This window comes from Pristiophorus japonicus, chromosome 1 (genome assembly GCF_044704955.1).
Source record: "Pristiophorus japonicus isolate sPriJap1 chromosome 1, sPriJap1.hap1, whole genome shotgun sequence".
NCBI lineage: Eukaryota > Metazoa > Chordata > Chondrichthyes > Pristiophoridae > Pristiophorus > Pristiophorus japonicus.
The window spans coordinates 422,219,565-422,244,935 of NC_091977.1; the positions used below are offsets into that span (position 1 = coordinate 422,219,565).

General features: G+C 42.4%; 1 protein-coding gene across 1 annotated transcript in view; it reads left to right on the forward strand.

The window, feature by feature from the left end:
- Positions 1-25,371, forward strand: part of st18 (ST18 C2H2C-type zinc finger transcription factor) — a 262,573-nt gene that overhangs the window by 154,834 nt on the left and 82,368 nt on the right. The window contains 2 exon segments of the mRNA XM_070875837.1: positions 17,624-17,725; positions 22,644-22,852. Coding sequence (XP_070731938.1) covers positions 17,624-17,725; positions 22,644-22,852 — 311 coding nt within the window.

Genomic DNA, 25,371 nt, shown 5'->3' on the forward strand with positions numbered 1-25,371 from the left:
ACATTCACCAGTAATTGCTTCAAGGGTTCTCCTGACTGGCCACCATAAATTCATGAAAGAAGGCACGCCAGGGTAATCAGGGGCTGGAGTTGGCTGTTTCGCCATACTTGCCAAGATGCCACGAACCATTTCTGCAAGTCCTGGAAAACCTATCTGGTAATGACCATAAAAACCTGTCTTCTCAGGGACTGGGTCGGCAGAAAGGCAGATGCTCAGTTGTACTATCTGCTATGACAATCATTGGGAATTTCCTTGAGGATCGCTGATTGGCCACTGTAACTTCTGCCGAAGCTGGCTGGAAACCCTAATACACTATGTAAACTGTGTTTCCACCAATTTATATGACAAAGTTATGTCAGCCGATTAGGAGAATCCCCGAGGAAATTCCCGGTAAATGTTATTCCCATGCAGCATAGGAGTAGTAATGGTCAGCTATGGCCTGAGCCTTGGCTGCACCTTCTTGCAGATATGCTGCAGTGCTCATTTGTACTTTTCTTTGTAATCTTTATGAAAGATGCAGTGGAATCCTGCTATGGAATGGTATAGAAGGCAACCTTCCTCGCTTGCATCTCACACAGCAGCCAAAGAGGTAACCGGGTTGCTGGGCTGATCTGCGACTTGTCCAGAAACTCATGTCTGCATCCAGGTTTCCTTGTCCTTTCATCTTGGCCTATCACACCTTCATCCCCTGCCCCTTCTGACTTGGAAAAGACAGCAGATGATTTGAAATCCATCTTAATGCTTTCTCAGAACTTGCTGAATTTTATTCCCCTTTCTTGTAACACTCACCACCCCTTTAAATTTAGCTTCTGCCCAGTGACGTCATCCTTAGATCCACATGGAGTTATGAATAGTTATGCAAATGAATTTTGATCAAAAAATTAAATGTTATTGGTACTTAAGATTCAGGCAGGTGTCAAAGCAATGCAAACCAAATTAGTTAATCATGTTGATCAAGATATGAAGGTCTAATTTTATTCTTCAACACTCTGGATATTCTTTAATTTGTCCTACAGGATTGTGATGGCACTTCCACCCACTGTCCTAACCCTACATAATACCATCCTAGTTTCCTGGATCAGGGGTCATTACTTAATTATTGCAGGCTCCCAGTGAGATCCCTACCATTGGAGCTAAGAGGGTGAGGAGGAGAGAAATGGCCTCACCTGTCTCCAGCATTTGCATGCGACATGTGTTGAAGGGGGAACCAGAGGTGCTCCCGTAAGGAACTAGAGTAAGGAAATTAAAGTTGGGATGAGAAGACATGGGTAAGCCTTTGTGATATCTTCACAGAGCACAGCACACACAGCTTCCTACATGGCAGGCAGCTCTCTCGGAAGCCTCCGGAAATCCTGCCTGGTTCTGTTTATTATTAACTATGCAGTTGCAGTACACAATACGTCCACATACACAGTGTGGAGCGACAAACATTACAAGCTTACAGACATTACACTTCTTCCTCCTTAATGAAGAAGTTATTATAACAAACATCACACATAACTTTCATTTTTATACATAACACAGGATATAAACTTTTTTTTTCCATATTTACAAATTTAACTTTACCACTTGTTTTCTGTTTTGAAGAGGATACCTTCGCTCTCGAACAGAACCTTCCAAACATGGTGCTGAATCTAAATTCATTCGAGGCTCATCCTGAGGAATGTTTTCCTCCACAGAATTTCCTTGATTTTCATTTGAACTCACTCTAACTTCAGGCTCTTTGTTTTCCTGACTCAGACTCAGACTTTCATTCTGATTCTCTCCTGGATTTGTTTCCAGTACATTGGATTTAGGATTTGCTACTGCTGTATCAAAACTATCTGATGAGTCAGAAATAATTGAATCATTCCCACCTTCAACTCCTTCCATGTCTGCAGGTAAAATATGATCAATATGAACAAACCTAACCTGTCCATTATCAAACATCTTTACCAAATATATGCGAGGACCACATATCTTCACCACTCTTCCTGGTAACCACTTTAACCATTTATGGTGATGGTTCTTCACTCTCACCTTCTGGTTTAATTTCACACTTCTCTCTTTTACTCGCCCTCTATCATGATTCTCTTTCTGTCTTAATTGTGTCTCTTCTACGGACTGTGCCAAATTTGGTTTTTACAACGAGAATCTGGTTCGTGGCTGTCGTTTGAGAAACAACTCTGCTGGTGTTCTACCAGTAGTTTATGAGGAGTATTTCGATATGTAATCAAAAAATTAGCCAATTTGTGATCCAATTACAACTGTCGTTTCCTTGGATTTGGATCTAACATTTGTTTTATGAGGGCACATTTTACAAAATGTACATTGCGCTCTGCTGCACCATTCGAAGCAGGATGGTATGGTGGAACCTTGGTATGTTTCACACCATTTTTGCTCGTGAATTGTGTAAATTCTTCTGAACAAAATTGTGGTCGATTATCTGAAACAATTTCTTCAGGGAAGCCAAATGAAGAAAATAATTTTCGTAAAATGTCCAATGTTTTACTTGTTGTTATTTTCCACATTGGAAACACTCCAACCCACATTGAATGGCTATCAATCACAATGAACAATTGTTGTCCTTCTAACTCAGCAAAATCAATATGTAGCCTTTGCCACACCCTGGGAGGCCATTTCCATGGCTGTAATGGTACTGGTGGTGGTTGCTTGCTTACCGATTGACATGTCGTACACTGACTCACAATGTACTCTATATCTTTATCAAGACCGATGGATGTGTATCTTTATCTGTTACCTGGTTTGGCCATCCATTTGCAAAATAATCATACACCTTTGACATCACTGGGTCACGTTTGGTTGCTCTACCAATCTCTTCAGCTGTGACTGGCAGTTCATCAATGTATGAAAAATAAAACACTTCTTCCCTATTGGGTGTAACTTGTGATGGGGAAGGCAATCTAGACATTGCATCAGCATTACTGTGATCAGTTGATCATCTGTATTCAATATCATATGTACATGCTGACAAAATCAAAGCCCATCTCTGCATTCGGGCTGCAGCTAATGTTGAAACAGGGGACTTTGGATGGAGGATTGCTGTTAGGGGCTTATGGTCAATAACGATGGTAAACTTACGACCATACAAGTATTTGTGAAACTTCTTGACCCCAAAAATTAATGCCAAAGCTTCCCTTTCAATTTGTGCATAATTACTCTCACTGGCACTGAGAGTGCGTGAAGCAAAAGCATTTGGTCTCTCCTCCCCACTCCTTAATACATGAGAGATTACTGCCCCCATACGGAGAGGCATCACATGTTAGCTTAATCTCCTTAGATATGTCATAGTGAACTTGTCATGTATCTTACATTATTATATATAACTGTATCCTAACATGCTATACATGACTGTAATAAGATATGACCTGTAACCACCAGCATACCTTACCACCAGGGGAGCACTTGCAAGAGACAGGTATACAAGGACAGGTCTCAGTCAAGTGCAGCATTCCAGAGCTGTGAAATAAAGGTGCAGGTCCAGAGTGACCTTGACTTCACTACATGCCTCGTGTGAATCTGTACTGAGGGGACAGGACTTTACAGAACTAACATGGTGCTCTCTACCAATTTGCTTTTAGACTCCTTGAATGTTGTATCACATTCTTTTGATCACTTCCAATGGACCTGTTTTTTCAGTGGATGTAATACTGTAGCCAAATTTGGTAGGAACTTCCCATAATAGTTCAAAAGACCCAAGAATGAACGAAGTTCAGTGACATTCCTGGGAGTGGGTGCATTTCTAATTGCATCCAATTTTTCCATGGTTGGATGTAAAGCATCTTTGTCTACTCTGTACCCTAAGTACTCCACTGAGTTTTTAACTAACTCACACTTACGAGCAGACACTCGTACTCTGTACTTCTCTAGCCGTTTGAGGACTTCATTCAATATGTTATTATGATTTTGCCTATTTGGTGCTAAAATTAGTATGTCATCCAAATAACATACTACCCCTTCAATACCTTGCAAAATCTGGTTCATCACCCCTTACAAAAAGGCAGGGGTGGAAGGCACTCCAAACAGTAGCCTATTAAATTGATAGAGGCCTAGATGAGTATTTATAATCAAACATGACTTGGACTCCTCATCTAGTTCAAGCTGTAAGTAGGCATTCGTAAGATCCAGTTTTGAGAAGATCTGACCACCTGTCAGTGTTGTGAACAAATCTTCTATATTCGGCAATGTATTGGGGACATTACCCTCGAGAACCTGGTTTGCGGTTACTTTATAATCACCACACAATCTTACCTTACCATCGGACGTAGGTACAACGACAATGGGTGTAGCCCAATTACATCGATCTATCTTACAAATAATATTCTCACTCTTTAGTCTTTTGAGTTCTTGCTCAACTTTCTCCTTGAGTGCATATGGTATGGAACGTGTCTTGTAGTAAACCGACCTAGCGTCCTTCTGTACCCTGACACTCGCCTTGAAGCCTTGGATCGGACTGCCCGTTTCGCAGAACACCTTCGGATACTTCTTGATAACCTCATCCGTTGATGAAAATCTCGCTTGCACACAGAAAATCTTACTCCAATCCAGCTTCAGTGAGCTCAACCAATTTCTTCCGAGTAAGTCAAGCTTGTCTCCATTCACTACTATTAGAGGCAAGTTCTGAAATTGATCTTTATATTTCACCGGTACGGCGATACGACCTACCACAGGAATTTTCTCTCCCGAGTAGCCTCGCAGCTCTATCTTTGGATTTCTCCAGTTGAAAATTACGCAATTTTTCGAGGTACAGTGACTCTGGTACGACACTCACGGATGCACCCGTGTCAATTTCCATTGGTGTCTTGAATCTCGCAACATCTATGTGGATTTTGATGCTTTCCGAATCACTGTCCGTTAACCTTGTGCTCCTGATGACGTGTAACTCTAACATCTCCTCATCCTACTGTTGTTCTTCCATGCTCTGTAGTTTCTTGGGATTTCTACTCATAGCTTTGAACGCTGGACTCATAGCTTTAAAAATTAGTTTACCCTTCAGTCGGCATGCCTTCGCAAGATGCCCAGCCTTTCTGCAGAAGAAACACTCTGCCTTCACATATGGACAACTTTGAGCAATGCGTTGTCCCAGGCACCTATAGCATGACTTCGACGCTCTGTTAGAATTTCCAGCTTTTGAGACTTTGGGCCTCCACCATCTTTTACCTTGAACCTGCAGGTGATTTACCTCAGTTGACTGACGACCGTAATAATTATTTAATTCTCGGGACTATTGTTCGGCCATGCCCATCGACCTCGCTGTCTGACAAGCAATCGCAAAAGTCAGGTCATCCGTCGTCAATAACTTCCTTCTGCTCACATTATTTTTCACCCCACAAACAAAAAAATCCCATAATGCTCGGTTTTGAAAGTTTCCAAAATTACAGTGCATCGCTAGCTATTTTAATGCTACGATGTAATCACTGATATTTTCATCAGTCTTTTGATTCCGAATCCCGAAACGATAGCTTTCAGAAATTTCTAACCGTTTGGGGTTATAGTGCTGCTCCAGCTTCGTTAAAATCTCTTCAAGCATTGTGTCCTTTGGCTCGTCAGGCACAAGCAGATTTACAAGGGTTTCGTATAATGCCGGACGCACCTCCGATAAGAAGATCGCTTTCTTATGTTCCAACACTGCCCGGTTCTGGACTGCATTGTCTGGAACTTCGATTATGTTATTTGCAGTGAAATACATTTCTAGCCGATCCGCATACACTTTAAAACGTTCCCGGTCATGTCTATATTCCCCCAAATGTCCGATTACACCTGCCATTTTAATCTCTAGCTATTCACACCATGTGCTGTATTTTACCTCGGATTTTGTAGCTTTTCCAAAAACAGAAACTTCCAAAGTCTCTCTGTCGGCTGGCCGAATCCTTCACCAACAAAATGTAAGCATTAAATCATCCGAAAAATCCCATCTCGCCGCCAAATGTGATATCTTCACAGAGCACGGCACACACAGCTTCCTACATGGCAGGCAGCTCTCTCGGAAGCCTCCGGAAATCTGCCTGGTTCAATTTATTATTAACTCTGCAGTTGCAGTACACAATACGTCCACATCCACAGTGTGGCGCTACAAACATTACAAGCTTGCAGACATTACAGCCTAGCCACCCAATTGTCCTTGCTGATTCACACAGCATTCCTGCCTAGAAGGATAGTTCAGGCCAATGGGGGTGAAATTCCATGGAGGTTCCCCCACTCGTCCACCCTAACCTCGGTGTAAAAGCTGTGGAAACCCTGTAACTATGGCACTTATGCTGTTTTCCTTTGGCTTGTCTGCCGAAGTTATGGCAAACAAGCTGGAGAACTCCCACAAAAATGTTGATTCCTTTGTACTGAACAATGCAAGTTGGCTATACTGATCAGTTTAGCACCATTGTTCAGATACTAGGAATATTTCCACACTGCCTTAGCATTTCATTATTAATTAGTCAGACTAATTTATTGCATTTGGCTATTCACCTGTAAATCCCACATTTGTACTCTTTTCAACTCTGCTGATCAACGTGACAGGCAAAAACTATTGTACAGGAAGCTTTCCGCTTTCTTCATTGACAGCAAAGTTCTAGTGCAGGTTAAGCTTATGTTTTATTAGATCTATATCCAAACAATTCTGATTCAAGGCTTTGAGCTTTTAGATGTGCAACAGAAGGGATTCCCTTTGCCAATATGCGAAGTCCAGGGCCAAGCTGTGAGAAGAATATGTGATAAAAAGGAACAAATTGTGAGAGGACTCCAGCCTAGATGAATGTGTTGTTCAGCACCCTGGAGAGGGAGACAGGCTCACAGTGGGCAAGTGGATTAAACAGTTGGTGCTGAGTAATCATGATATACAACATTCAAATCGGATGTCTACAACATCATTATGGCTAGCACAATCAGAAGGGTGTGCACTCCATGCAAGGTGTCAGAAACTGTGCTGAAATGGATTTCTGCGTAGTTTTGTTTGCAGACTCTGAAGCACGATGATGGGGGTAAGATTAGCTCCACTGCACAATTGGTTTGTTAACTGATATACTTGTTCATGCACCAGTATGCAACTCCACACATCAGACACAAGTAATGTAAAAAGGCTGTATAAAGTATTTGACTTTAAGAATTCTTAATTTATGTTAACCATGAGTGCCCAGCTATGGAAGTGAGTGGCAAATTCAGTGCATTTACACCTCCCATTTGCACTCCCGGGGGGCACGAACAGGGCACAAATGTCTTATCGTCCAGGCATGGCGCTGGCAATGACTCTCGCCCTATTGGGCAGGAGTTTAGCAGCGGCATCACGGCTTTGCACTCAGATCTCCTGCACGCAAATATCATGACATCATCGCGGCCCGTATCGCCCCGTTGGCGCCCCGGCCATTAAATTCACCTTCGCTCCCTGCAGCAGCACCGGGCGCAAGCACTGACAGCTGCAGGAGGCATGGATCGGGTGGCCGGCCGCTACTGGGGCAAAAATTAAAGGCAAGGTGGCCGATGGAAATTAGAAAAAACGTACTTTGGTTTTCCCGCTGCAGATCCGGTTTCTTTGTGGGGTCCTAGCTGTCAGCCCGCTATTTTTACGATGGTGGATTTCGAGACATGTGAGTTTCCCGTCTTGGAGAGGCGAGATACTTCATTAACATATTTAAATCAGACTCTCACAGTGTAATTGGGAGTCCAATTTAAATTTAATGGTTATCAGCTGGTTTTCCAAAGTTTCGGGAAATGCGGCAGCGAAATGGAGGTGTTAGCTGCCAGTTCCAGAAGGTAATTGCATTTTATAGCACTCCTTTGGGCCAGGAGTGTTCCCCACAGCACCTCAAGGAAGCTTGCAGCCTTCCCTCTATCAATCATGGCCTCTGCCTAGCCCCTGCTGCGATCACTACCAACCCCCTTCCCCAATCTCCAATCAATAGCCTGCCTAACTCACGATTGCCAGACACCATCACCAAGGGTCCCTGTCTGTGGCTTCCTGCTGCTGGTTATCCCACTGGCTTCCAGCCAACCTGTCAAATTGGCCAAGCGAGAAATGGAAGAAAATTTATAATGAGGTCCTGCCATTAAATTCGGCAGGTCCTCCACATTCCCGGTCTCGCCAGGTTCTTCGGCCACTTTTGGTCTTTCCCATACCCTCCCCTCCTCCCTGTAAAATTGTCTTCTACAATGTCCATCTTGTATCTCTGATGAGTTGGGCAGCTGTTTGGCAGAAGCTCTCAACCACCACAATATCAGAGAGGCTGTGCAGCCCAGCTAACCTTGCTGGTAGATTTCTTACTGGGTTAGCGATCAGCCTCTTCTAGTGCTCAAAAATGATCGCAATAAGCAAATTCCATTGTATATCCCTGAGTTTCATGGGGGTTCTCCCAATCTCCTGCGTAACATTGGCGGCAACTCTGGAGAAATGGCGTGAAAGGCTGTTCATACCATTTCTTTAGCGGTTCCACTGATCTCCCACCAGAGAACACGCATTGAAATTCCAGGCATTTATTTTTACAGGACACAACTGGGGATGGGCAATTACTTTCAACAGAATGTACTTCCACTGGGCTTTCATTCCTCATTAATTTCCTTGTGGTAAGTAATTTCATAAAGATTACAAAACAAAGAAAAAATTAAAGAGGGTTTTCGGCCCAACTAGTTCCTTCTTCACTTACTTGAATTGTAGATAGAGGATCCACTGAATTGATATAAGTTAATGAAGCATCTGGCAAGTCAAAACAGTGTGGTGCTAAGTGGTGTAACACCACAATGCATGCCACACTGAGGAATGTTATGGACTGGATTCTCCCCTATGGTTTCTCATACAGTGATGGACTCAACCAGTTTAGCTGATACCAAATGGAGCAAATAAGTATGAGGGAAAATTGGATCATGAATCAGTCCAGCACAGTTCCTATCTGCTTGTCCAAAAAATGGAATTGGCAGATGTTGATGGTTGCCAAATGGAAAGGGAACACAGTGGCAGAAAATCATCTAAAATGGGCGAGAAATACAAATAAAGCTGACAATTTTTTGTTCAATAGTCCTGGAATAGTGCTAAAGATTAATTAAAAAGAGGATAAATGAAAGAGACAAAGAAATAGGAGGCACACATGTAAATCAAATCAAAAAAGGGATGAATGAGCAAAGCAGAACAAAAGAGAGATGTGAAATTAAGATGGAAGTCATTAGCTATATTTCCTGTGGTATGTTTACAAACAAAAATGCTAGGTTTAAAAGATAAAAAAAAGAAAAATGACTTACATTTATAGAGCGCCTTTCACGACCACCAGACGTCTCAAAGCACTTTACGGCCAATGAAGAACTTTTGGAGTGTAGTCATTGTTGTAATGTGGGAAATACGGCAGCCAATTTGTGCACAGCAAACTCCCATCAACAGCAATGTGATAATGACCAGATAATCTGTTTTTGTTATCTTGATTGAGGGATAAATATTGGCTAGGACACCGGGGATAACTCCCCTGCTCTTCTTCGAAAAAGTGCCATGGCCCTTTTACATCCACCTGAGAGAGCAAAAGGGCCCGGTTTAACATCTTTCCGAAAGATGACACCGCTGACAGTGCAGCACTCCACTGGAGGGTCAGCCTAGATTTATGTGCTTCAAGTTTGTGGAGTGGGACTTGAACCCACAACCTTCTGACTCAAAGGCAAGTGTGCTACCCACTGAGCCACCACAAATGAACTAAAAGATGCAAAAACTGCATATTGATCAACAAGCTTAAAGAAAGTGTTATGGCTGAAGAGAGGAAGGTGCAGGAACTTACAAAGATAGACACAAATGAGCAGATAGTTAGGAGAAAATGGATATTATTAGACTTGGTAAATGAGTAACCACAGATAAGTGAATATTGAGGATGCTACTGAGTGGCTGGCAATGTAATCTGAAATTAACTATACTACCTTCATAAATAATGGGACAGTTTCAGAACATAAAAGACAGGTATAGGTGAGATGGCTACACTTAAAGCAAATGGGAACAAAGAGACGTGAAGAAAATTGAGGTAGCAATTGGGAATCATTTAAATTAGTTAGATGGAGAGGTAGCAGGGAGGGACTGGAATTCTTGATGAGAACGGTCATAGGGGAGAAGATAGTCAATAGGTGGGTAAAACCACAGATACCGAGAGACACACATGAACCAAAGACCAGGAATAGGAAAACACTGGGGGCTTGAAATGAGGTAAATCTATAATAAGGTGCAGATACATGAATGATAGAAGCATTCAGAATAAAACAGTTAGCTCCTGTTGTGACAGTAGAGAACTATGATGTAGTGGGAATATCAGAAATATTGCTAAACAGTAAGGATGGAATGGAAAATTCAGAGATATAGAGTAATGCAAAAATACAAAGTAAACAAAAAAAGGACAATTTCAGCATTTTCTTATATTTATCCCAGTGAACCTCTTCCCTTTCCTTTCTGCAGGATTTGTAGAGGTCAGTTTTCCTCTTTATATCAATTTTAATTAGTTTATTGATCCATTTTCGATCACATTGGTTCAGTCTCAGCTTGTTGGTTTTCAGTATGTATTTGTCCTCCATGTTTAGGATTATAACTTTAACAGTGTTTACTTGTCCTCTACTGAAATGTTGAACAAATGTTACCTATCTATTTGCTCTAGTTATTCCCTTATTTTATTCAATTTAGCCTTTTTAAAGTTATATACCTGGCTCCTGGTCATATCTATTTCTGACTTCCAGATCATCTTAAACTTTATCAATCTGTGGCTGCTGTTCCCCAGGTTGTTGCATTTCCATTTCCTGTACATTTTCTGGATCATTTACAAATACCAAGTGAAGATGAACAGTGCAATTTGTTGTTTGCTTGATATACTTGGTCATAGAATTACATTTGCCAACTCTGATTCTAAAACAAAAGTTTTCCCTGTTTATATTTGATTGATTGAAATCTCACATTAGAAACTTAGAAACATAGAAAATAGGTGCAGGAGTAGGCCATTCGGCCCTTCGAGCCTGCACCGCCATTCAATGAGTTCATGGCTGAACATGCAACTTCAGTACCCCATTCCTGCTTTCTCACCATACCCCTTGATCCCCCTAGTAGTAAGGACTACATCTAACTCCTTTTTGAATATATTTAGTGAATTGGCCTCAACAACTTGCTGTGGTAGAGAATTCCACAGATTCACCACTCTCTGGGTGAAGAAGTTTCTCCTCATCTCGGTCCTAAATGGCTTACCCCTTATCCTTAGACTATGACCCCTGGTTCTGGACTTCCATAACATTGGGAACATTCTTCCTGCATCTAACCTGTCTAAACCCATCAGAATTTTAAACGTTTCTATGAGATCCCCTCTCATTCTTCTGAACTCCAGTGAATACAAGCCCAGTTGATCCAGTCTTTCTTGATATGTCAGTCCCGCCATCCCGGGAATCAGTCTGGTGAACCTTTGCTGCACTCCCTCAATAGCAAGAATGTCCTTCCTCAAGTTAGGAGACCAAAACTGTACACAATACTCCAGGTGTGGTCTCACCAAGGCCCTGTACAACTGTAGTAATACCTCCCTGCCCCTGTACTCAAATCCCCTCGCTATGAAGGAAAACATGCCATTTGCTTTCTTAACTACCTGCTGTACCTGCATGCCAACCTTCAATGACTGATGTACCATGACACCCAGGTCTCGTTGCATCTCCCCTTTTCCTAATCTGTCACCATTCAGATAATAGTCTGTCTCTCTGTTTTTTCCACCAAAGTGGATAACCTCACATTTATCCACATTATACTTCATCTGCCATGCATTTGCCCACTCACCTAACCTATCCAAGTCACTCTGCAGCCTCATAGCATCCTCCTCGCAGCTCACACTGCCACCCAACTTAGTGTCATCCGCAAATTTGGAGATACTACATTTAATCCCCTTGTCTAAATCATTAATGTACAATATAAACAGCTGGGGCCCCAGCACAGAACCTTGCGTTACCCTACTAGTCACTGCCTGCCATTCTGAAAAGTACCCATTTACTCCTACTCTTTGCTTCCTATCTGACAACCAGTTCTCAATCCATGTCAGCACACTACCCAATCCCATGTGCTTTAACTTTGCATATTAATCTCTTGTGTGGGACCTTGTCAAAAGCCTTCTGAAAGTCCAAATATACCACATCAACTGGTTCTCCCTTGTCCACTCTACTGGAAACATCCTCAAAAAATTCCAGAAGATTTGTCAAGCATGATTTCCCTTTCACAAATCCATGCTGACTTGGATCTATCATGTCACCTCTTTCCAAATGCGCTGCTGTGACATCCTTAATAATTGATTCCATCATTTTACCCACTACCAATGTCAGGCTGACCGGTCTATAATTCCCTGTTTTCTCTTTTAACAAGTGGGGTTACATTGGCTAACCTCCACTCCATAGGAACTGATCCAGAGTCTATGGAATGTTGGAAAATGACTGTCAATGCATCCGCTATTTCCAAGGCCACCTCCTTAAGTACTCTGGGATGCAGACCATCAGGCCCTGGGGATTTATCGACCTTCAATCCCATCAATTTCCCCAACACAATTTCCCGACTAATAAGGATTTCCCTCAGTTCCTCCTTCTTACTAGACCCTCTGACCCCTTTTATATCCAGAAGGTTGTTTGTGTCCTCCTTAATCAATACCGAACCAAAGTACTTGTTCAATTAGTCTGCCATTTCTTTGTTCCCAGTTATGACTTCCCCTGATTCTACATTTGTCTTTACTAATCTTTTTCTCTTTACATATCTATAGAAGCTTTTGCAGTCCATTTTAATGCTCCTTGCAAGCTTCCTCTCGTACTCTATTTTCCCTGCCCTAATCAAACCCTATGTCCTCCTCTGCTAAATTCTAAATTTCTCCGAGTCCACTGGTTCGCTGCTATTTCTGGCCAATTTGTATGCCACTTCCTTGGCTTTAATACTATGTTGATTTCCCTTGATAGCCACGGTTGAGCCACCTTCCCTTTTTTATTTTTACGCCAGACAGGGATGTACAATTGTTGCAGTTCATCCATGCGGTCTCTAAATGTCTGCCATTGCGCATCCACTGTCAAACCCTTAAGTATCATTCGCCAATCTATCCTAGCCAATTCACACCTCATACCTTCAAAGTTACCCTTCTTTAAGTTTTGGACCATGGTCTCTGACTTAACTGTTTCATTCTCCATTGTAATGTAGAATTCCACCATGTTATGGTCACTCATCCCCAAGGGGCCTCGCACAACGAGATCGCTAATTATTCCTCTCTCATTACACAACACCCAGTCTAAGATGGCCTCCACCCTAGTTGGTTCCTCAACATATTGGTCTAGAAAACCATCCCTTATGCACTCCAGGAAATCCTCCTCCACTGTATTGTTTCCAGTTTGGTTAGCCCAATCTATAAGCATTTTAAAGTCACCCATGATAACTGCTGCACCTTTATTGCATGCACACCTAATTTCCTGTTTGATGCCCTCCCCAACATCACTACTACTGTTTGGAGGTCGGTACACAACTCCCACTAGCGTTTTATGCCCTTTGGTATTCTGTAGCTCCACCCATACCGATTCCACATCATCCAAGCTAATGTCTTTCCTACAATTGCATTAATTCCCTCTTTAACCAGCAACGCCACCCCGCCTCCTTTTCCTTTCTGTCTATCCTTCCTAAATGTTGAATACCCTTGGATGTTGAGTTCCCAGCCTTGGTCACCCTGGAGCCATGTCTCCGTGATGCCAACCACATCATATCTGTTAACTGCTATCTGCACAGTTAATTCATCCACCTTATTCTGAATACTCCTCGCATTGAGGCACAGAGCCTTCAGGCTTGCCTTTTTAATACACTTTGACCCTTTAGAATTTTGCTGCAAATTGGCCCTTTTTGTTTTTTGCCTTGGCTTTCTCTGCCCTCCACTTTTACTCATCTCCTTTCTGTCTTTTGCTTCTGTCTCCATTTTATTTCCCTCTGTCTCCCTGCATTGGTTCCCATCCCCCTGCCATATTAGTTTAACTCCTCCCAACAGCACTAGCAAACATTAAAAGGGCTTTCCTGTTTTCAGATACTCTTTCTATTTCTTCATAAAGCACTTTATCTTCCTTGTTATGCTATGGGTTTGTAGTATACGGCTCGTGTTCGCTTGGATTTTTTTCACATTAGAAATATCTATCCAGAATAGTTCATTCTGTAGCTTTATATTAATATTAAGAAAAAGAGTGTGGTCAAGAGAAATGTGGGCCCATTAAAGACAGACTATAATGGACAACAAGGATACGTCAGATGTGTTAAATGAAAACTTTGTAGCCATTTTCACAGTGGAGAAAGAGGTCAAAGTAGCAGTGGTATAAGAAAACTTAAAGATAAGTCAAGGGAAGGAATTTTGTGGACTTAGCATAAGTACAAAATCGCAATGGAGAAAATAATGGGACATAAGAATGACAAATCTATGGAATCTGATAATTTCCATCCCAGAGTATTAAAAAGATGAGGTGAAGAAATTGGAGATGTAGATGACTAACCTGATTGAATTTTATGAGGAGGTAACCAAGAGGGTCGATGAGGGTAGTGCATACGATGTAGTATATATGGACTTTAGCAAAGCTTTTGATAAGGTCCCACAAGGTAGACTGGTCATGAAGGTTAAAGCCCATGGGATCTAGGACAAAGTGGCAAGTTGGATCCAAAATTGGCTTAAAGGTAGGAAGCAAAGGGTAATGATTGATGGATGTTTTTGTGACTGGAAGGATGTTTCCAGTGGTGTTCCACAGGGCTCAGAACTGGATCCATTGCTTTTTGTGGTATATATCAACGATTTAGATTTGAATATAGGGAGTATTTTTAAGAAGTTTGCAGACGCCACTAAAATTGGCTGTGTGGTTGATAATGAAGAGGAAAGTCATGGGCTGCAGGAGAATATCAATCTACTGGTCAGATGGACAGCAGTGGCAAATGGAATTTAATTCAGAGAAATGTGAGGTGGTGCACTTTGGGAGGGCTAATAAGCAAAGGGTATACACATTAAGGCCACTTAATAGTGTAGATGAACAAAGGGACCTTGGAGTGCTTGTCCACAGATCCCTGAAAGTAGCAGGCCAGGTGGATCAGGTGGTTAAGAAGACATGCGGAATGCTTGCCTTTATTGGCCGAGGCATAGCATATAAGAGCAGGGAGGTTATGCTTAAATTGTATAATACTTTGGTTAGGCCACAGCTGGAGTACTGCATTCAGTTCTGGTCGTCATATTATAGAAAGGACATGATTGCACTAGAGAAGGTGCAGAGGAGATTTACTAGGATGTTGCCTGGAATGGAGAATCTTAGTTATGAGGACAGATTGGATAGGCTGGGTTTGTTCTCATTGGAACAGAGGAGATTGAGATGAAACCTCATTGAGGTGTACAAAATATTGAGGGGCCTGAACATAGTGGATAGTAAGGGCCTATTTCGATTGGTGGAGGGATCTATTATGAGGAGGCATAGTTTTAAGGTGGTTAGTGGAAGGTTTAGAGGGGATTTGAGCGGGGGCTTCTTTACGCAGAGGGTTGTGGGGATCTGGAACCTACTGCCTGGAAGAGTGGTGGATGCAGAAACCCTCACCACTTTTAAGAGATGGTTGGATGGGCACTTAAAGTGCAGTAACCTGCAGGGTTACGAACCTAAAGCTGGTAATTGGGATTAGACTGGATGACCTTTTATTGGACGGGGCAGATGTAATGGTAAGTATTGCAGGGAATCGCATACGGCCAGGGTGATCTCCTGGACTAGTTTCGATCACCTGGATGGGTCGGAGAGGAATTTTCCCAGATTTTTTCTCCCCAAATTGGCCTTGGTTTTTATCTGGTTTTTGCCTCTCCCAGGAGATCACATGGCTCTGGTTGGGGTGGAGTGTAGAATGTTTCAATATAAGGGATGTTGCAATTGTCTGAGGCAGGCGGTCTGGCTGGGCTGGGTGCTCTTTTCCTTTCCGTCATTGTTCATAGGTTTATATATGACCTTTAGGGCTGCTGACCAAGGGCCGTGCGGCTCTTTGTCAGCCAGCGTGGACACGATGGGCCGAAATGGCCTCCTTCTGCGCTGTAAATTTCTATGTTTCTATGTGTAGTTTCTCTAGATTCCGGAAATGTGCCTTTGGATTGGAAAATGGTAATAGTCACTCTATTATTTAAGAAGGGAGAGAGAGGTAAACCAGGAAGCTACTGACTCGTCAGTTTACCATTAGTCGTGGGAAGTTATGGGTATGTGTCATCATAGACAGAGCGATAAGTGTGACATGATCAAAAAGAGACAACCTGGATTTGTGAAGGGTACGTCATGTCTGACTAATAAATTAGATTTTTTTTTTAAGAGGTCACTAGCATGGTGGATTGGGACTGTCTATGTATATTGTATATATGGACAGAATCCATTTGATAAGTTTCCACAGAAGATATTATCAAAAATGAAAGCACACAGAATTGCAGGTAACCTGGGATAGGTGTTGGTAATTGCTTGAGAGGCAGGAGACAGAGAGTAGGGATAAAAAAAATGTTCTCTGATTAGCAGGATGTGACAAGTCTTGTTCCCCAAGGATCTGTACTCGGGCCTTAGCTTTTCATCATATATAATAATTTGGATGCTGGATCGGAGATGTATATCCAAGTTTGCAGATGACACAAAATTAGGAGGCAGAGAACGTTGTGCAGAAGGGAGTAGAAGGTTACAAAGGGACATAGACAGATTAAGTGAGTGGGCAAATCTATGGCACATGGATTTTAATGTGGTGAAGTGTGAGGTACCTAAGAAAGATAAATCAGAGTATTTCTTAAAGGCGAGAGATTAGAAACTGAAGGTGAAAATAGATTTGGGAGACCTAGTACACAAATCATTAAAAGCTAATGGATAGGCACAAAAGGCAATCAAAATGACTTATGGAATGATGGCCTTTATCTCAATGGGGCTGTAAAACAAAGGCGAGGACGTTATGCTTCATTTGGAGAGAGCCTTGGTCAGACCACATCTAGATTGCTGCCTTCAGTTTGGGCACCACACCTCAGGAAGGATATATTGGCTTAAGAAGGGTGCAAAGCAGATTCACCAGAATGATAATGAAGCTTAGAGGGTTGAATTCTGAGGACAGGTTGCATAAACTTGGCTTGTATTCCCTTAAGTATAGAAGATTGATGGGTGATCTGATCAAGGTGTTTCAAATGTAAAAAGAATTTGATAGGGTAGATCGGGAGAAACTATGTCCTCTGATGGAAGAATCAAGAAAAAGGGGGCATAATAAAATTGGAGCTAGGCCATTCAGGAGTTAAATCATGAAGCATTTTTTTCACATAATGGGTAGTAGAAATATGAAATTCTCTCCCCAAAAGACTGTGGATGTTAGGGCAATTGAAGCTTTCAAGATTGTGATAGATACATTTTTGTTCGGATAGGGTATCAAGGGAAATAGAATAAAGGCAGATAAATGAGCTGAGGTACAGATCAGCCATGATCTAATTGATTGGTGGAGCAGGCTCGAGAGGCTGCATGGACTACTCTTGTTCCTAATGTAACTTTGCTCCTATAAAACATAATTAGCTCATGTTATTCAAGAAAGTTGTTTGATACCAGATTGAAATATCGTAAGAATTGTAAATACCTCCTTAACTACTGTAACTCCCTAAGTAATTTCTATTTATTGATTTTCTTTGTTTAATAGTCTCTCCGGGTGCCCAATTGCTGCAGCAGAGAAACTGGCTAAATCCCAGGACAAACAGAATGATCTCACAAGGATTGGACAAAGCTCAGACCAAATGCTAAGGTATGTTCTCACTTTATGGCCCCAATATTGGGTGCCGTCTGCTGCCACCGACTGCCGCCGGGTTTTGCTGCCGTTTTCCTCTCTCTCCCAGTTTCCACTTGGGCTGGAGTGGGTGGGAGGGTAGCAGCGCCGGGAACCGCCCGCTGATGTCCTCTGGTGGCCAAGTCGCGTAAGCAGCCTCCCACCCGCCGAGATGCCAGATTAGTGCAGGTGGGAGTCGGCGTCAGCAGAGGGAAGGACCGCTGCGGGAAGGTTGTTCTTACCCCGACATAACCCCGATAAAGACATGAAAGAAAAGGTTAGTGAACATCTTTAAAAACATGTTTTTTACAGCAACTTACCTGGATGGGGTCCCCTGAAGGTGTTCCAGTAGGTTTTTTTTGCTAATGATTCAATTTTTCAGAGCTCCCCCTCCCTGGGCCTGATTCCATCCTCGGCGGCACTTGGGCGGCAAGCTCATTTGCCGCCGAGATTGAGAGATCCCACCTACTGCCGCCCAGATTGACGGCGTAAGCCGTTATTTTTCCGCCGGGCGGTACTGCCATCTTTTTTAGAGGAATCTTTCAGGCAAAGTACCGCCCGGTCTCTTGGCGGCCATTAGCGGTCCTTTGGCAGCTCATGAAAACCGAGGCCATGTTCCTGTCTTTCATTTTTTCAGTGTAATCAATGCTGCCAAAGACTATGGTACCCTGTCAGTAGTAAATGCATTGGGGGTCATTTTCACCTTCACTGCCTGGGTTGTACGCTAACAGAGCGGATCGCCAGCCCATTTTAGAACCCATCTGATTTCCACCCCATTGAAATCAAACAATGTGAATATAAAGAAACTAACAATAGAAGCCTTTTGTGGTATATTTAGAATATCACACAGCTAAGACTGTCGTACAAGGCATCAGCATAACATAATCCAGGTAATGTGAGAAACGCCGAGGTGAAAGTGGAATGATTTATCGATATCATTTGAATGTGTAATTACGTACATTTTGGGCCAATTCCATAATCAACATATCAAGTTCCTTCTCGGATCCCCTAATCTGAGTCTGGGTCCAATCTGGAAAGCTCACTTACAATGAGCACCTTTGCAATTGGGCTTCTGCCAGGAGCAGACCCGGGAAAGTGAGATGGCAGATGTACTGACATCACTCCGCCTCCTGAGCAGGATAAGCCAGGAAGAAGTGCTCCATGCCCCCTCACAAAACCCCCCAGAAGTGTGCATGCAGTATAAAGGAGATGGGGACAAGGCATAATGGTTTATGTCTGTTTTTTTCCCGCTCAGCATCAGGAAATAGGCATTCCTGGGGCACAAAGCAGAGGATAATTGGCACCATAAAATGTTGTTGCCATTAATGTGATAGGAAATAGCATAGCTTTTGTATTTGGATTTCACCATGTCTTTTCACTCAGATGAATTGATGGGGGGAGGGGGGAGGGGGTGGAACTGGTGATGGGTGTGGGGGTACAAGGTGGATGCATTGGTTGTGATCTTCCAAAATTCCCTAGATTCTAGAATGGTCCCAGCGGATTGGAAGGTGGCAAATGTAATCCCACTATTTAAGAAAGGAGGGAGAGCTGGGGAAAATAGGAAAGCAGGGTACTACAGGCCAGTTAGCCTGACATCAGTTGTCGGGAAAATGCTGGAAACCATTATTAAGGAAGTGGTAACAGGGCACTTAGCAAATCATAATTGGGGGAAAATTGCGGTCGGAGGCTTCCTTCATACGAATGCCTCCGACCCAAAAAAATCTACGAAAGTACCTGGTGGTCCCCGAGGAACGTCGGAGGCCTAGATTCACTGTGCAGCCCATGGGGAGATGTCTTCGAGGTATGTACATACAAGCTGGAGTCACGTGGGCCTGGACCACCAATCACTGTGCAGTATTCTCATTGATAAAAATGGGCACTCCATTTGTACGGACTACCATTACTAGCGATAAGAAAAAACCCTAAAACACCGAAACACAGCATAATAAATAAATAAAACACCTCACATATTTAAAATTAATTGAAATTAAATATAATTCATTGTTTTAGAAAAGAAAATATTTTTTGGAATTTTTTTAATGTGTTTTAATAGTGTTAAAAATAAACTTACCTTAATGGACAGGGTTATTAATATAAAAAGGAGTGCTTAAATTTCATTTTTATATGTTTTTAAACTCTTACAATGGTAAAATTAAGCTATGAGCCTGCTTTTACCAGGCTTAAAAGTTTGAAGGACATTTGCTGGGCATGAGTTGGGCAAATAGCCCAATCTCTCCTGCGCGAATGTCCTCCTCCCGGAGATGTGAAGAATCTTGACAAGAGAAATCTTGACAGATCGGAAAAGTCATCGCGCCACTGAAAGTCGGCATTTGTGAGGCCTCGCCGGGTCCGTGCACACTTCGTATGGACCCGTTCGGCCCAATATGATTAGGCAGATATGATTTTATGAATGATAAATCATGTTTAACAAATTTATTAGAGTTTTTTGAGGATGTAACCAGCAGGATAGATAAAGGGGAACCAGTGGATACAATATATTTGGATTTCCAAAAGGCACTTGATAAGATGCCACATAAAAAGTTGTTACGCAAGATATTGGCTGATGGGGTTGATGGTAATATATTAACAGGAATAGAGGATTGGTTAACGGACAGAAAACAGAGAATAGGGATAAACGGGTCATTTTCCAGTTGGCAAGCTGTAACTAGTGGGGTGCCACAAGGATCAGGGCCTCAGCTATTTACAATTTATATTAATGACTTAGAAGAAGGGACCAAGTGTAATGTATCCAAGTTTGCTGACGATATAAAGCTAGGTGGAAAGTAAGCTGTGAGGAGGAAACAAAAAGCCTGCAAAGGGATAGAGACAGGTTAAGTAAATGGGCAATAAGGTGGTAGATGGAGTATAATGTGGGGAAATGTGAGGTTATTCACTTTGGTAAGAAAAATAGAAAAAAAAATCATATTTTAATTGGTGAGAAACTATTAAATGTTGGTGTTCAGAGAGCTTTAGATGTCCTCGTACAGGAAACACAGAGAGTTAGCATAGAGATACAGCAAGCAATTAGGAAGGCAAGTGACATGTTGGCTTTATTGCAAGGGGGTTGGTGTGGAAGTCTTACTACAGTTGTACAGGGCTTTGGTAAGACCACAACTGGAGTACTGTGCACAGTTTTGGTCTTCTTATCTAAGGAAAGATATACTTGCTTTAGAGGTGGTACAACCAAGGTTCCCTAGATTGATTCATGGGATGCGAGGGTTGTCCTACTAGGACAGATTGAGTAGATTGAGCCTATACTCAATTAGAAGAATGAGAGGTTATCTCATTGAAACATATAAGATTCTGAGGGGGATTACATAAGAATATAATAAATAGGAGCAGGAGTAGGCCATACGGCCCCTCGAGCCTGCTCCGCCATTCAATAAGATCATGGCTGATCTGATTATGGACTCAGCTCCACTTCTCTGCCCGCTCCCCATAATCCCTTATCCCCTTATCTTTTAAGAAACTGTCTATTTCTGCTTAAATTTATTCAATGTCTGAGACAGCATATTCCAGCGGATTTATAACCCTCTGAGAGAAGAAATTTCTCCTCATCTCAATTTTAAATGGGCGGCCCCTTATTCTAAGATCATGCCCTCTAGTTCAAGTCTCCCCCATCAGTGGAAACATTCTCTCTGTATCCACCTTGTCAAGCCCCCTAATAATCTTATACGTTTCGATAAGATCATCTCTCATTCTTCTGAATTCCAATGAGTAGAGGCCCAACCTACTCAACCTTTCCTCATAAATCAACCCCCTCATCTCTGGAATCATGGTAGATGCTGAGATATTGTTTTCCCTTTCTGGAGTATCTAGAACGAGGGGACATATACTCCAAGGATAAGGGGTCAGCCATTTAAGACAGATATGAAGAGGAATTTCTTCACTCAGAGTGTTGTTTATCTTTGGAATTCTCTACCACAAAGGGCTGTGGATGCTGAATCCTTGAGTATATTCAAGGCTGTGATTGATAGATTTTTGGACTCTAGGGGAATCAAGGGATATGGAGATTGGCTGGAAAATGGAGTTGAGGTCAAAGATCAGCCATGATTTTATTGAATGGTGGAGCAAGCTTGAGGGGCCTAATAATTCTTATGTTTTTATGTTCTTATGGCAAAAAATCAGAAGAAAAATGAGAGGAGGAAAAAAATTGTTTAAAAAATGACATAACTGCAAAACTAGAGTACTGATCCCAGAAATTCAGTTCTTTCTTGGGATGGAATTCTGATGTAGTTGATATAAAGCTCATCAGCAGCCAATTCTGACCTAGGTGCTATTTTGGACTTCATGTTGGTCCTAAAAGGAGAGATTAATTACCATTCAATTCAGAACTTGCCAGCATTGGAGCCTTGTTACAGAACTATGGACTTGCCTCCAGTCTTTTGCCCAACAAGCCTTTTCTACACACCTTCAGAGTGGCAATGTGCCTCTCTGATATTCTGACTGACCAACCTAGTTAGGGCCCCTATGTTGCTGTTACTGGCAAGGGCACCTGTCCCACCATGTTAATGACCCCATCACGGAAATTGGGTCAGGGTCAAGGCGGACTGGCAGCTGCTCTGTCCTGCCCAGAATCTAATACTGAGAGATGAGATTAAGAATTCCAGTCTCGACCGATATTCACATTAGGCTTAATCTAGACAATGGTTATTCTCAGTACGTCTGCGGAAGCAGGAACAGAGGAAAAACAGGGATACATAGAACATCATTCTCATTGCTTCAGTATGCCACCTGATGGGGCAATCAAGGAGTGACACTGACAGTAGCTGAGAAGGGCTGGAATACTCTTCTGAAGAATGCACAATTTGCAAGGCAGGGAAACTTGGGAAAGGAAATGGAGTAATAAAAGAATAAACAGACAAAGTAGTTCATAGCTTTCCTGTTCTTTCTGTAGGCCAATGTGTCTAGTGAAACAAATGGAGATTGCTCAGCTCAGCTATGGAACCACACAGCCAATCAGCACATCCCATACCAACATATCAAAAGAACTGGACAAATATACTAAGGCACCCTTTGATTATGCCAGCTTTGATGCACAAGTATTTGGAAACCGCACAGTAACATCAAAAGTTCAAGAATGGGAAGCTGTTCAATTTTGTGAATGTAAGTATTGAAGAACAAAATAATTATAGTCAAAGATAATACTGAAACATTAGAGAGCAGAAATCACTGATTTATAGTACAGCTGAAATTATTTCCCCTGGTCTCCCACTGTAACTCCAGCAGGAAATGGGCAGAACTCCCAGGAAAAGCACAGAGACTATTTAATACTGTTTCTGGGAGATCCCTTAGTGTTTCATAAGGGCAGGTCTTCCAGGGTATGGATCCAGGAGCAGGAGCTCCCTAATCCTTCCACCAGTGGAGTCCAGGCCAGGCAAGCATCCTAGTCATCCGGAGAGTCTTACAATTTGGTAGATCGGCCCCATTGCTCAGGGGACAATAGGACTATTGCCTTGTCAGAGTCAGGTGAATATGGGGGTGCCCACCTGCCCCATGCTAATGAGATGCTTACTGACAATCCCCGCAAAAGCCGATGGGGTCAGTGCTGAAGGTGCTGGAGGCAAGGAATATTTGGACCTTTAACTTCTTTCCAATTATAAGTTAACAGTAGAACTGTAGTTTTGCACAGGAATATCACTTTGTGCAGCCTTGTTAAGATTTAGGCTGCTGGCAAGTTCAAGGAAGTTCTAAACTTCCTCAGTTTAGCTACTTTTTAACTTTTCAACTGGCACACAGAGGCGCTGAAACAAACCAATTGCAGTAATAAAGCTACTGATATGCTATGAGTAGTTTCATTACTGTCATAATATCCCTGTATAAGATAAATGTGCATTACTTTCTAAATTAATATTTAAAATATAAACAGTTTGGGGTGGATTGTAATAGGGAAAGGAGGGTTGGGGGCGCGCACGGCTCTGAGGCGGGCATGGGTAACCCTGGAGAATGGGTTTCCTGCAGGCCCTGCCAACTTTAACAGCCAGGCCTGATTTGCATGCGAGGCCTCTGTTGCCCACCCACAGCCAGTCAGATTTGGAGGCTTTCTGTCTCCGGGGTGGTAGGCCTGTAGCACTAAGCCACACAGAGGAGGGAAGGAGGGAGGCATCGGGTGGGGGGTGAGGTTAGCCTCTGGAGGATTGGGGTGGCGGGGGGAGAAACTGAGGATCGGGGACGGAGATCAGGGGGTGGAAGAGGGAGGGAAGATCGTGGATAGCTACCAGAGGATCAGGGCCGGCTTCCGGAGAATCAGTGAGGTGGGAGTTAAGATCAGGGTTGAAGGATCGGGGCCAGAGGATCGGAGGGTGGGGGGGAGGGAAGATCGTGGCTGAAGGATCGGGAGGTGGGGGGTGGAAGGAGTGAGAGAAGATCGGGGCCAGCCTCATGGTGGTGGGGGGCGGGATCAAGGAAGGCGATCGGAGACCTCATGAGGGGTCTGTGATTGTGGGGGTTGGGCTAGGTAGGGACGCTGGATCGAGGAGGTAGGTGTAAAGGTACTTACCACCTGGATGCAGCAGTCCTCGTCTTGCTGTAACTGCCGGGTTTTACGAGGTGTGTAAAACCTGACCAGCTACAGTTGAACACAAAATATCGGTTAAAGAAGAGGCTGTTGGCCTCATTATAATATTTAAATTGATGTCCCGTCCCCTGACAGCAGGTTGGCTGCCCGCTCCTGTTCCAGCTCCTGTCCCGTCTCCATTAAAACCAGAAGTGGGCAGGTTGGTGGTCGGGATTTTGACTTTTGCACTTTAAATACCCCCCCACTTCTAAACGACCTTGTTTTTTTTTAGGTTAAAATTCTTCCCTTTACTTCTGTTTACCCTTCCTTTCTTTTCTCCCCAATCTCTTTCTTCTATTTTTACTATCCTAATGTTACTTTTGCTTTAATGTAGCCTATTATATATTTTTTTAAATTTAAAATACATTTATTCATCGTTTTTTTTTTCTGCTTTCTAGATCCCATTGTCTATTTTAGAGCTGGGATTCACATATGTTTCTGATTGGCTATAAAAGAGTATCAAATTGTAGACTATATTTTTTGAATTCATTCTCGGGATCCGGGATTTTTATTAAACTGAATTCAAATTCTCAAACTGCCATGGTGGGATTTGAACTCGTGTTCTCTGGATTACTAGTCCAGTAACATAAATACTATACTACTGTACCCGTTATATGAAGCACATACAGCTGTATCAAATTCAGAGATATGACAAGGTCAATTTTTGATGCATTTTAAAATATCACCCAATGAACACTATGGCAGAGCAAGTTATCTCATTTGCAGAAATGACAGCTACTAACAATCTGATAACTCACCCACAGCACTTAAAGAGTTAAATGATCAATGTTATATTACTTTTCTTTTCATAGTGTGTTATACTTTAATATTATATAAATTGGGATATCATAGAGACTTTAGGGACAGTTCCATATCGTTAATTGCTGTTAATTGCTAGATTCAATATCAGTAGTCCACTACTGCACTTTTTCAGTTACTGGAAGATTTTGTTTGCATTACAGCACAACCCAAGTAGTGTGCTACTCTTAAATTTCTGTTTAATAGCTATTTGTTTTCTGTAGATATCTTTGTATCTGTTATGTCAGTTAAACTAGAAAAATAATTTATA